The 12,211-nt window shown below is 30.9% G+C and overlaps 1 protein-coding gene across 1 annotated transcript in view; it reads left to right on the top strand.

The window, feature by feature from the left end:
* Window positions 1-12,211, top strand: part of LOC121118546 (protein O-mannosyl-transferase TMTC1) — a 55,118-nt gene that overhangs the window by 32,156 nt on the left and 10,751 nt on the right. Inside the window, exons 8-10 of the mRNA XM_040713124.2 lie at window positions 1,957-2,130; window positions 3,996-4,109; window positions 4,163-4,306. Coding sequence (XP_040569058.1) covers window positions 1,957-2,130; window positions 3,996-4,109; window positions 4,163-4,306 — 432 coding nt within the window. The remainder of the gene's footprint in view (window positions 1-1,956; window positions 2,131-3,995; window positions 4,110-4,162; window positions 4,307-12,211) is intronic.

The raw sequence follows: 12,211 nt of genomic DNA, 5'->3' as shown, positions 1-12,211 counted from the left end.
TTCTATGTATTCAAATCTTGAAAAATAAACTGTAAAACCACTCATATATAGGTAGATGAGTGTTTCCAAAATTGTCATCGGTATAAAATACTTTAAAATAATTTTGAACCAAAATCCAAAATAAATATGTTGTCCATGACATGAACTTAAAGGGGTTTCCATGGGATTTTTGTCTAGCTCAGATATTGCATAAGGCTTTTAAAAATGCAATTTCCATATTTTTGACTACCTCAGATACTTTGGGGATTTCATCATATATTTTTATGAAGTCGATAGTACAGGTTACGCTTAAGTGTTACCTCACTTAAACAAAAATATACACTGTATTTTGTTGTCAGCTGTCTATGTTTCTACTGCTATGTTTCTACTGCTTCAACAGCCTCAGCAGTTTTTGGCACGTTTTTGATTCATTCATCCTTTTACCATTTAACATTTGCATATTTAAGTTAATACAAATTAGTAAATAAAAAGCAAAAACTTGTAACACAAAACAAATAGATTTGAAATGTTAAAAGTGCTTCAACTTTCTCAAAGGGAGGATCTTGTATCTTCTGAAAAAATATATTTTCCTATTTCATATTTATTGGATTCTCTAAGGAAAGCTTTACGGAGTAAACTCTAAACTTTTTTTTAATGCTCATTTTATTGGTCAGATGTAGATGCTCTAATTCAGTCTAAGTAAACACTGAAGTGTTAAATTTACTTCATATGACCTAGGAATCTTCATTGAAGTCCAAATTCATAAAGTATAATTTATTTTCTATGCATATTGAGTTAATAGAATAATTTCTACCAAGCGCGTTGTCCATTGAGTTATGTCGTCCGATATAACTTTATATTCTTCATTTTGTTCACCATGTGGTATACAGTTAAATTGTATTTCACCAGCGAAATATGTTTCATTTGATCAAATTACAAGTATCAGTTTTTGAAAATGTAGAGGAGGTTCTTTTTTTTCAATGTGGCCTTAAAACGAAAGTCCATGTTTTTTTCCAAATTAAAATATATCCTAAACTCTCTACGGTACCACCCTAACTTCTTCTGTTGTTTAGTACTAAGAAACAACATGTAATTAATCATTTATTTTTGGTAACCAAAAGAACATATTTTGTCTTTTACCCCCTTTCCAAATAAATAGATATAGGTTTTTTGAAGGTTGATTGGTTGGATTCGAATAAGCTCTTTTTATACTGTGAACAACTTTGAACAATTATTCAATAATAAATCCATAGTCGAGAAGAATTTGCTCTCTACTAATTAACCTTTATTTCCTGTTTCTGTTCGGAGGAAAAATTGGGTGAGACAATAAAGGTAATGCCTTTTCTAATTTCAATTTTGTAGGTATACTAGTTAGTATCACTTTAAATCCGTCAGTGTCTAAGCACCACTATAGTGCCCGTGTACGTAATATAAATCACACCTCCTCTAGATATTTATAAAGGTATCTACCAATAATAAATGCCATAAAATACTTTTAAAAACAAAAAAGTATAACACAAAAGATCTGTTGTTAATGGTTATAACTAAGAGAACAAGGGAAGGGAAATTAAAAGTATGAACATACATAAAAAGAAAATATAATTGGATAACAAATAAAAAAAAATTGGCAATCGAAATTTTTTCTCAATGTTTTATTTGAGTACATTTTGTTTTTTCATGGCTATGAAAAAGCTACAATATATAAATAAGTTGCAAAGAAGGATTCTAATAAGATTCTTTAAAATACTCACTATGTTTTTGTAGTTACCAGATGTCTACATTTCTTTATCCTCTCTTCTTTTCAATAGAGCTTATAGATGAAATCCTCTCATAGCTTTAGAACGACAAAAAAGAGTAAAAAAATATATCCTTTCTTGAAAAAAAAAAAAAAAAAAAATTAAGAACACTTGAATTTATAGTACATATTGTATTCGTTATAACATTTATTTATCAATATAATTTCATTTTCTTTACCAGTATTGGATTCTCCATACTCATTGGTATTGGATTTGAACGTGTATACTCCGTCCTTAAAAGGTTCAGCTTTCCAAAGTACTTTCTTCACGTCTCCCTTATACTATTATGCTTTTGTTTTACTTCAAAAACTGTCAGACGTAATTACGACTGGACTTCACGAGAGTCCCTTTTCAAGTGAGTATCCATATTAATGCATTTTCTTAATAAATTGTAAAGAATTGTATACAAGGTGCAGAATCCAAACTTATAACTTTTTATAACTTATATCAGTTGGGAAAATGTGCCATATAGAAACTATTTTAGAGACAAACGGCTTAATTAAAACATATAGAGGAATGCTAAAGGTAGAGCTTTTATGCTAGGTATATCTCCCTATTTTCCTTCAATGCCACATCTAGACGAGGTTGAAGTTCCAGTTAAGGTGTTAAGGATGAACTGATCAGAATGGTTGTCCTACTTAATGGTCATAGAGGACACCTCACTGGGGCATGAAGTCCTATTGGTATTGGACTCTAATACACCCAACACAGTATAATTCAATTGATTAAGATCCGCCTATAATTGGGCTAGAAGTTAGAAGGGCAAAAATTGGCTATATTCCGGGCAAAAAACTCTTGAACTTTTATTTTATCCACCACGTTTGAAAAAGCGGTGGACCACTTCCGGACTTTCTTTCAACACCTTAAACTTCATACAATGCCTTTTTGATATTGCTAATTGTAGCCCAAGACATGTCAATAATATTTTTATTTGTTTTTGGGCCACTTGTGGGCGGAGCAATTTAGTCATACGTTTTTTGTTTGTTTTTGTTTAGACATTTTCTACTTAATTTTAACTTCAGTTGTATAAACAAAAATCGGAATATCGGAACTTTAAAATGGTCCTTAAAGCAACCTCTTATGATGAGTATTAATGGGGATAAAGAGCTTTAAATTAAATTCTATGTTTAGGTTTTGCATCTTGTAGAAATGTAGACTTTGGTAACATGAGATTTTTTGTTGATTTTGTTAAAAACACTTCTGTAAAATAATTTATTAAACACTGAAATAAAAGGGTAATTAATTTAAAGACGTATAAAATATGGGTTTCAATCTACAATTTGATCAATTGAAGTAGTAACATTAAAAAACTCAAATTGGAATAAAAGGTAATCATTATGTTGTTGTTTTTTTGTAGACAAGTACAACAAAATATATTTTACTTAAGTCATTTTATTATAAAAATCAAACTACACATTTATTATATCCTTAATTGTTACAATTAAACTATCTAAGAAGGAGGTTTTTGTACATCTAAATTTATATAAAGTACTCTAAGATTTGGGAACGATGAAAAATTAATTTTCACTTCAACATAACAATATTTTATGCTTCAAATATATTACTGAACTCAAATGATTCCATATTTTGCCTGTCTCCCTCCATTGATAGAAATGCTTTCCCTTCTACAGAAAAAACAGATCCTTTCTTGATATGTTTTTTGTGTAATTACTATGAAGAGAAAGAGTACTTATACTTGAACTAATTATTAACTGTGTAGTAGTGATCTTCATGCTCTTTCGTGCAATCTCTCTATCTATCTGGCAAAAAAAAACCAAAAAAAAAAAAAAAAAACCCGTCTTCCTAGACTTTTTTTTACTAAACCTCGTCTCAAGCATCTATTTTTCAATTCTCTAATTAATCTTAAGTAACTGTTTCCTTACACATATTCTCCTTTTTATATATTATATTCTGCTAAAATTCTCTCCCTTTTGAGTCTTCCAAAAAAGTAAAAATTTTATGTCATTAAATACTTCTGCTACAAAATTTATTTATTCTTAATCAATCTTAACTAGTTGGTAAGTGATAGATTTTCTTATTAAATAAATATTATATAATTCAAATTGAACAAAGATAATTATTCGTTTATTTTTCTTGAATATTAGTTATGCCGAGTTTAACTTCTCAAACATAGCCGTCGTTTTTATCTAATGAATAAAAAAAAAATTAGTTAGTTTACATAGAAGCATAATCTAATTTAAAAAAATTATATTTATGTAGATCTGGTTTGATAAACTCTCCACGGAATGCTAAAGTTCATTATAATTTTGCAAACGTAAAGAGAGAGTCAGGAGACATAATATCTGCTGTATATCACTACAAAGAGGCACTTAGGTATGAATTTAAAGTCTTTATTCATTGAGTTTTTTACTAATAATTTTTTATAGGCTATGGCCAAGATATGTACCAGCTCATAACAATTTGGCAACTATACTAAGTGATGAAAAACAAGTTGAGTATCATTTGCGAGAGGCACTTGAAGTAAACCCAAGACATCCAAATTCTCTTTACAATCTTGCGGCACTTCTTCGGTGAGTTTATAAAGATTTTTTTTTAATCTGTATTATTTATTGACATAAATATTAGAAAACATACTTTAATTATTTATAAAATTATGCTAAATTTTTACATGGAATATGGTTTCCCAAAATAATAAGTTTAATTAAGAAATAAGATGTCATATATATTTGATATGTAAAAAAGCTGAAATTGAACCAACTGATCTACTGAATAACTGCATAAGAATATAAAACTTAAAAGTCATAATAAATTGGGTATACACTGCTGAAAGTTTTTAAGTGTCAAGCCTATCCTTAACGTCAGCCAAACGAAGTGTTTAAAATAAACCTTTTTATCATGAGGCATCGAAATTTAATATACATATAATATGAATATAAAAAGTATGGTTCGTCTCAATGATTAATTCCTGGTGAATGGTAGTTTAATGTATTGACAAGGGATTTGGACGGGCATTCCTTTGTGTGTGAATTCATTCCAAAGTTACGCGTCTGTTCCTTATCTTCATTCACCTCCAGAGAATGGAGGAGGACTAGGCCCATATCTTTTTTTACTAAATTTCCTCATTCGATAGCACCTAATGGTAGAGTTCCACGTCTTTGAGGATTTTGGTAGTCGGTGGAATATCTTGAAGATTACCCCTGGGGATTGAATCCGGTTGAAATAGTGTTGTGAAGAAAAAAGAACTGAATGAAGCCCCCATTTTGTTATACTCCCAACACACAAAAAAATCATATTAAATATAATTAAAAAATCTGACAATATATTACAGACCAATGTAAGTGTATTGAAGAACAGTTTGAATATTTTCAACTTTAAAAATTCATATTTCTATTAAAATGTTATTTTCATATTTTGTGGAAAAAATATGACCATTATAATTATAATAGTCTTGAATTTAATATTGTTTCCTATTTCTGATGAAGTAAAAATCTATTTTTTTTTATGTTAGAGCCTTAAAATCTATTTTTTTATATGGAGAAAAAAATTTGAATAAATTTGAGATGTTAAAAATATTCATTATATATCAAAAGGTTTGTGCTCTTAAATTCCTTTAATGTAAATATTCCTTCTTTTGCTAATCATTTTTTATTTTAATCAATCAAGATCAATAAGAATGTAATAGTTACTATTTTTTTTTTTAAAAACCTCCATCAAAGAGAACCAAAATATTGAAAAATCGATAATAACTTTTGAATTTTTCGAAAAAAGCAACCAAAAACAAGGTGGTCGAATAAAAAAGAGAAAGTCGGATCATATATATTAATGAACATCGAGTGAGTTTTTTATCATCCCGTTTGTTTAGGGTGGGCAAACTGCTGTTGATATTTTTATTCAATTCCTAAGAAGTGAACTTCCTTTTCTACTAAATAGAACATATCATTGATGTAAACGATACTGGACTGAAAATTTGTGAGTGCTCATAAAAGACGGAAAGTAAAGGATTTTGTGCCTATTTATAAGTTTCATGCTTAATTAGACTCAGAGTAGAATTGAAGATCGACGTCAGAGTAATTCTTGCTTATTTCCTTCTCCCCCTCTTTTCTTGTCAAAGCTCATTGTAGCTGATCGATTGAAACGCCATGGCAGCTAAGCTAGAAACTTTAAGGGTGATCATCTTGATCTTTGCTTTTTATTTTTTAATATGCCAAAAATGTTCCGGATTGACATCACTGGTTATGCACAATGGTGTATTATATGTGTCCCGACGATATGTAAAAGTAAAAGAACCAGAACATTATTGGATTAGGATAAGTTTTGGGAGGAGAGCAGCTTATCTGTCATGACGTTGTATTAAATGAACTGTAAGCAGGAAATAAATACAACCCCCACACCGTATCTAGCAGTAATTTAGGGGGGAATTACAGCTACTCAGTTACAGTGACTCAACTGGGCCGTTCTAGCTCCACTCAAAATTGGACCTTATGCATTTGACCAGTGTTGCTCAGGAAACCATAATTCCAATCTTAGTGGTTTGATTAAAAAAAAATTTCAAAGCATCTGAAATCAAGGGAAAATCGGTCTAAGACTGAATATGAACACTACTAGATACGCTCACACGAGTATAATACCTAAATATAACTGAGAAGGAAACACAATTTCAACTTAATCATCATTCATGCACAAGAACAATTGACAAGAACTTATAAAACATTGGATTCAAATATTGAAAGAAATAGTTTAGAGGAGTGTTTCATAATGACTAGAGTAGATTTGCTTGGCGTTGTCCGGTACTTTAAGAAATTAAAATTACATAAGAACTTGTCTGCTTAAAATAATGACCGTAAAATTTTAAGAATTATTCTCATGTTGGTTTTATTAGTATGAGTATACTAACATAAATAGATTATATAGGGCACTCTTCTTTCAAGCGAAGAAAAAGTGGTTGCTTTATTCTGGGTATTGTAGTCTCACACCCCGCTTCTCTCTGCATCAAGCACCCTCATAATATCCCATAATACACCCCGGCTCTCAGGTTGTACAGGTGAAGTATTGGAAAAAATACAGTTTAAACTCTAACGCCGTCGCGTTTCTATGCACCAAGGAACCTTTCTAATATAATAATAATACACCCCAACCCACAAGTTTTGCAGGCGAACTTCTGGGCCCCAGTGAATTTAAATTTATTCGTCGCCCCTTCCTTGAGCACTAAGGAACTTTGTAATATCTAAAAAATACACCCCAATTCTTAGGTTGCACAGATGAAGTACTGAGTACCAAGACAGTTTAAACTGCGCCTCTGACGCATTTCTAAGCATCAAGAGCCACTCTAATAATCCATAGTACACCGCAGCCCATGATTTGTGTAGATTAACTACTGGGCCCAAGGCAGGTTAAATTCTTCCACTGCCGCTTCATTGAACATCAAGAAACACTCCGAATTTCCCAAAATACACACCGGGTCTCAGGTTGTACAGGTACTTGACCGAAATAGAGTTTAAACTCTACAACCATCCTTTTAATATGCTATAATATACCCCAACCCACGAGTTCTGTAGTTGAACTGCTGGCCCCAAGTCAGAATAAATTTATGAGCCACCACTTCCCTGAGCATCAAGGGATCTCCTTATACCACAATCTACATCCTGAGGCCCAGGTTGTGGAGGTGAATTACTGGGCCTCAAGGCAGTTTAAACTGCACCACCTCTCTACTTCTATACACCAATAACCTATGTTAGAATACACTACTACCCATTGTTTTCATGACAGCTAAACTCATCTCCTCCCAAAAAAAATTCAAATTATCAGGGTGACCGTATTAATTTTCTTTTTTATATTTTAACAATTCGGGAATAAATGAATGAATTTTTGTATAACATAATTTTTTTTTTTTTTTAATAATATTCTACGGTACAAAAATATATCCTCATATTGTCCAGGCATACCAAAATAAATAATAGGGCTTTGTATTTTAATTTTGATGAGGACGTAGGCTCTCTTTTGTAGTTTATTTTTTAATAGTGTCACCTACGCCATCTGAAGGTCCCTTGCCGTGACTTGTGGCAAAAAATGTAACTGATCAGAGAATTGAAAATCCTCTTGGTGAAACGTAAGGGTTCAAGTAGGCTTTGCAGTTTTTATATTGGCCCACACACCAATCAGAAAAGTAACATATTATTTTCATAAGACTCAATAGTTCTTTTATATGATTATAGTCGTTTCTTGTATTGATGTACGGGTATAGTGCAAAATTGGTTGCACAATCTACCATTATTTTTATAATAGTAAGCTGTACCAATTTTCTGAAAAGGTATATTGCTTTGCCTTTTGTTGTTTTATTCCAATGAACTTAATTTACATCTATCAGTGGATAATTATCGACCTGTAATATATTTTCATTATAATCAATACTCATCAAAAGTAAAAAAAATAGCAAGAAGGTTCTATGTTTAAATTACACCTTGTCGATTCTGGTGGTTGAAGGGAAGCGAATTTTGAAAATTCAATGCTCCAATTTGGGCATGTATCTTTAAATCTCCAATAAAGTTCTCGTAATTTTTTTAGAATTTATCGATTTTGTATGTACTTCTTACCAGTAGGCTCTCGTATTACAACATAATCTTGTGTACCAGATAAAACTCAACTTGAATCATCAAAACGATAAAATTCGACCACTTTGTTTATTAAATCCGGTTCAAGTGGGTTGATCTCCTTTGGATTACGAGATGACAACATACATGTTTCATTGAATAATTTCTTAGTCTAAACTGCCATTCCTTGTGAACAACTGAAATTCTGCATCATTACTTTGATGCACATAGTCTTTGCAAAAATTGATAAAACCTGAGTTTTCTGTTTATTATTTGTAACTTCATTGTGTTGCTTGAATCATTCAATCACTTTAGGCATGTAGTATTCATCGCATAATGTAACTTTTTACATATTTTCCTCGGGAGAAGCAATAAATAAGTCCAGTTTTCCTTTTATGGATTCCAGTACTTTCTTCGCTCTGATAATGCATATATTTTTGATTTATCAGTTTTTTGTTGTTCAAATGAACTTTCCCTTGAAAGAGTCAGTGACTGATTTAAAGTATCCATTTCAATATTTTCTCCAAAATTTTATCATCAGTAAATACGTGTTCAATTTCTGTTGCTATTTGGAGAAAGACTCATTTCTGTTTCTGTTGGTTGATATAAGAGAATCTGTTTATTGAGTGTTTTCCTACATCCAGTGCAAAATCTATCAATTGACTGTAATAACGAAAAAAACTGCAATAAAACGGGCCTTGAAACATCCCCAAGATCTGTTCCGTAATACTTCTTTTTGTGTGCTTTTATAGGAACTTATGAACATAAAAATACTGATCCAAGACATTAGGCCCATCTTTGAGCGGGCCTAGAACGGTCCAGGTGAGTCACAGAACCCTTATATTTCACATACTCTCTTATTTAACATAGAAACACCGTTTCGCCAAAAATATTCTTAATTGGTAATGATCTTGCCGTGATAGTGTGTACACTTGACGTGGAATGACCTACTTTTAATTTTTGTTCATCCAAGATCTTATTTACTCCTAAAAATAAGACACACTTTAAATCACAAAGTCTCTTTATGTTTAAGGGGAGAGTTATTGAGTTTTGAAGATTATAACATGCAAAGTACACACATGATAGATGTGGTAATTTACAAAAAAAAAATATAAACACTTTTTTTGAAACTGGGGTTAACTTGATAATAAATCTTGTTCTTAATGCAAACACGAAAATAAGTACATTTTTTTGAAATTCTAAACATTATTACAAAGATATTCCCTTTTTTGATGTACAAATCTAGCTCCTTTAGAAAATTCTTTTAGAAGTGAGTATACAAAAGTTTCTTATTTGAGTAATGAAATTATATTATATATACAACGTTTGATCTACTTTGTAAAGTAATACAAATTAAAAAGTACATTTAATTACAAAGTAGTGTATTTATGATGGTAGCTCTATAAATTGCATTTAATTAAAAGATTAGATAACATAAGTCAACAAAGAAATCAATGAATCTAATAATTGTTTTTCAAATATATGTCCCATAAATTCCAGTATTTCTTTTTTCTCATTATGTGAGATTCTTGAATTTTCCATTTTTTTTTTTTTTTTGTAATTTTTTCTCATTGAATATATTTTAGACAATGAGTATGAACAAAAGGTGATGACAATGAAAATCAACTTATGAATATCCTACAATATAAAAGTATTAAAATTAATGAGCTAATTAAATAATGTAAAACTGGTGTAAAACTCTTCAATTTATGACGTTAATTTCTCTTAACAACATACTAAAAACAATATTCTTCTACGTAGAATAGGATCAAAGTGAACCCGATATTCTAAAGGTAATCACATCAAGACTATTGTCCCAGAAGCTACCTACTTATTTTTGAATTTTTGGAGAAAAAGTGGAATATCTCTCATAGGTAATATAATTATTTCCCACAAATCTTGCCTACAAATGGTTACAATATTATCTGGATTTGAAGTTATGAGAGCTTTGGCACTTAACAGAGTAAAATGTGGTGCTCGACTATTTTAGTATGATTTTCTCGTTGAATGACCGAGTAAAATTGGGGTCTTCATTTCCCTAATGTTGTGTCATATACATTAAAATTTGAACACTTTGATTTTTAAAATTCAACTAGATATAATTTATTTTACCAGAATTTCAAAAAAATGAATACTATAAATAGAAGTGTATCTGAACTCTTTTAATAATTAATTGAGCCGCCCCTAATTAGCAATGATGGCTTCCAGGTGGCGGCGGAAGGCCTGTCACTCGCTGCAGATGTAGTCCTCTGTCATGGTGTCCCAGTACTAGCTGACCGTGGCTTTGAGGGCCTTAGTGTTTGGATGACTGCATTTCCCGAGACATATACTAAAAAGGTGTAGTCGGGGGGGGGGCATCAGGGCTGTAGGGGGAAAAAGTGTCAAAAAAGAGTACTAAAAACATAAAAGACTAATTCAGACATCATCCAAAGGAGCCCTGCAACGAAGAAGATGGGGTTCTTTCATTGCTGATATGAAAAAAGTTCCACTCTCACAAGGCTATTTTCAACCTCTTTTTTGAGGTTTCTTGCATTGGTCTGGCCTGTTTCCATTAACTCTGCCAAGTCCAGTTTGGATCTTTTTGACAGATCCTTTCTTCCTTTACAACGTTTAGTACTTGCTGATTGCGTAAACTTTGGTACTAGAGACGACGTTCAACTGCTTGAAGTAGGCAAATATAAATTCGTCAATCCCGTTAAAGTATCGTTTTCTCGTCTTGGCTGTAAGCTTAGGTTTTTTTTTTGTAACTATTTGATTATACTTTTATTTATCGAAATATGAATGAAATTAAATCACTTAACATTAATTAATTATTGAATATAATAAGTCCTCAGATTTCTATGAACCATCCCGTATAAATGTAGGCACAAAGTAAATGAATGAATGCTGAAAACTATTAAAGAACTTCACGTAGTTTTTGAAAGCACTATTAATAAACTGGTAACATGGGATAATCTTGAATTGTGAAATGAATTTATTTGATTGCACTAATCAGAAGAAGGGATTACCTTATTCTTATTAGCCAAGTCTATGTCAGCTCTAAAGCTTTTAAAAATATTTTTCACACCTTGGGTGTCTTCCAACTATAGACGTAACCTTCATTTCTGTATGCCAAGGCCTCGGATGTTTTTTTTTTTCCAAATCTCATCAGGGGGACACCCAATTATTTTCTCAATTTAATAAGAAAAGACAGTTTAATAGAATGAAGGATTTGTCAAAAGAGTATAATATCTTTCTAAATCACTTGAACTCAAAACTGAGGACTATCGATGCTCACACATGAACACATTTTGAAAAATAAATAAATAATGGTAGTAGCAATGAAAAGTCTAAGATTGACGTTAACCACTCATGCATTGATCCGATGCACCAGTTTTTAATTGTAAATTTAGCAGAACTAATGATTTTTTGTAACTTTTTATAGCAATTATTTAAATATTAAAAATTTAAAAACGGCAAAAATGTGGAAATAAGGCATTACAATTTGATAAACTATGAAAATTATTATATCAATCTCAAATATATTTTCCCATTAATCAAATCAATTTTTTTTAAAGCAGACCCTCTAAAACCGTTTACTTAAAAAAATGAATTATCAATTATTTCCACTTCTAATAAGTTCTTTTTTACTTTAAAAATAATGGAAAACAGTTGTGTTTTCCATCCTGAAACAAAAAATAAAAAAAATAATTAGTTGCTAGAACTTCACATTTCTTTCCATAATTAAATAAATACTTGTGTGTATATCCTTAATTAAAATTTTGGAGATCAACGACTATGTATTTTGGGTCGCTCTCTGAAATAATTATTTAAAAAATTTTTCTTCGAAAAACTATTTTATTCAAGGTTGGAGGGGGAAACAGTGAGAAGTAGAGAAAAAAAGAGAGC

This window comes from Lepeophtheirus salmonis, chromosome 5 (genome assembly GCF_016086655.4).
Source record: "Lepeophtheirus salmonis chromosome 5, UVic_Lsal_1.4, whole genome shotgun sequence".
NCBI classification, from domain to species: domain Eukaryota; kingdom Metazoa; phylum Arthropoda; class Copepoda; order Siphonostomatoida; family Caligidae; genus Lepeophtheirus; species Lepeophtheirus salmonis.
Note: the sequence above shows the minus strand (reverse complement) of the source record. Positions and strands in the feature narration are given on the sequence as shown.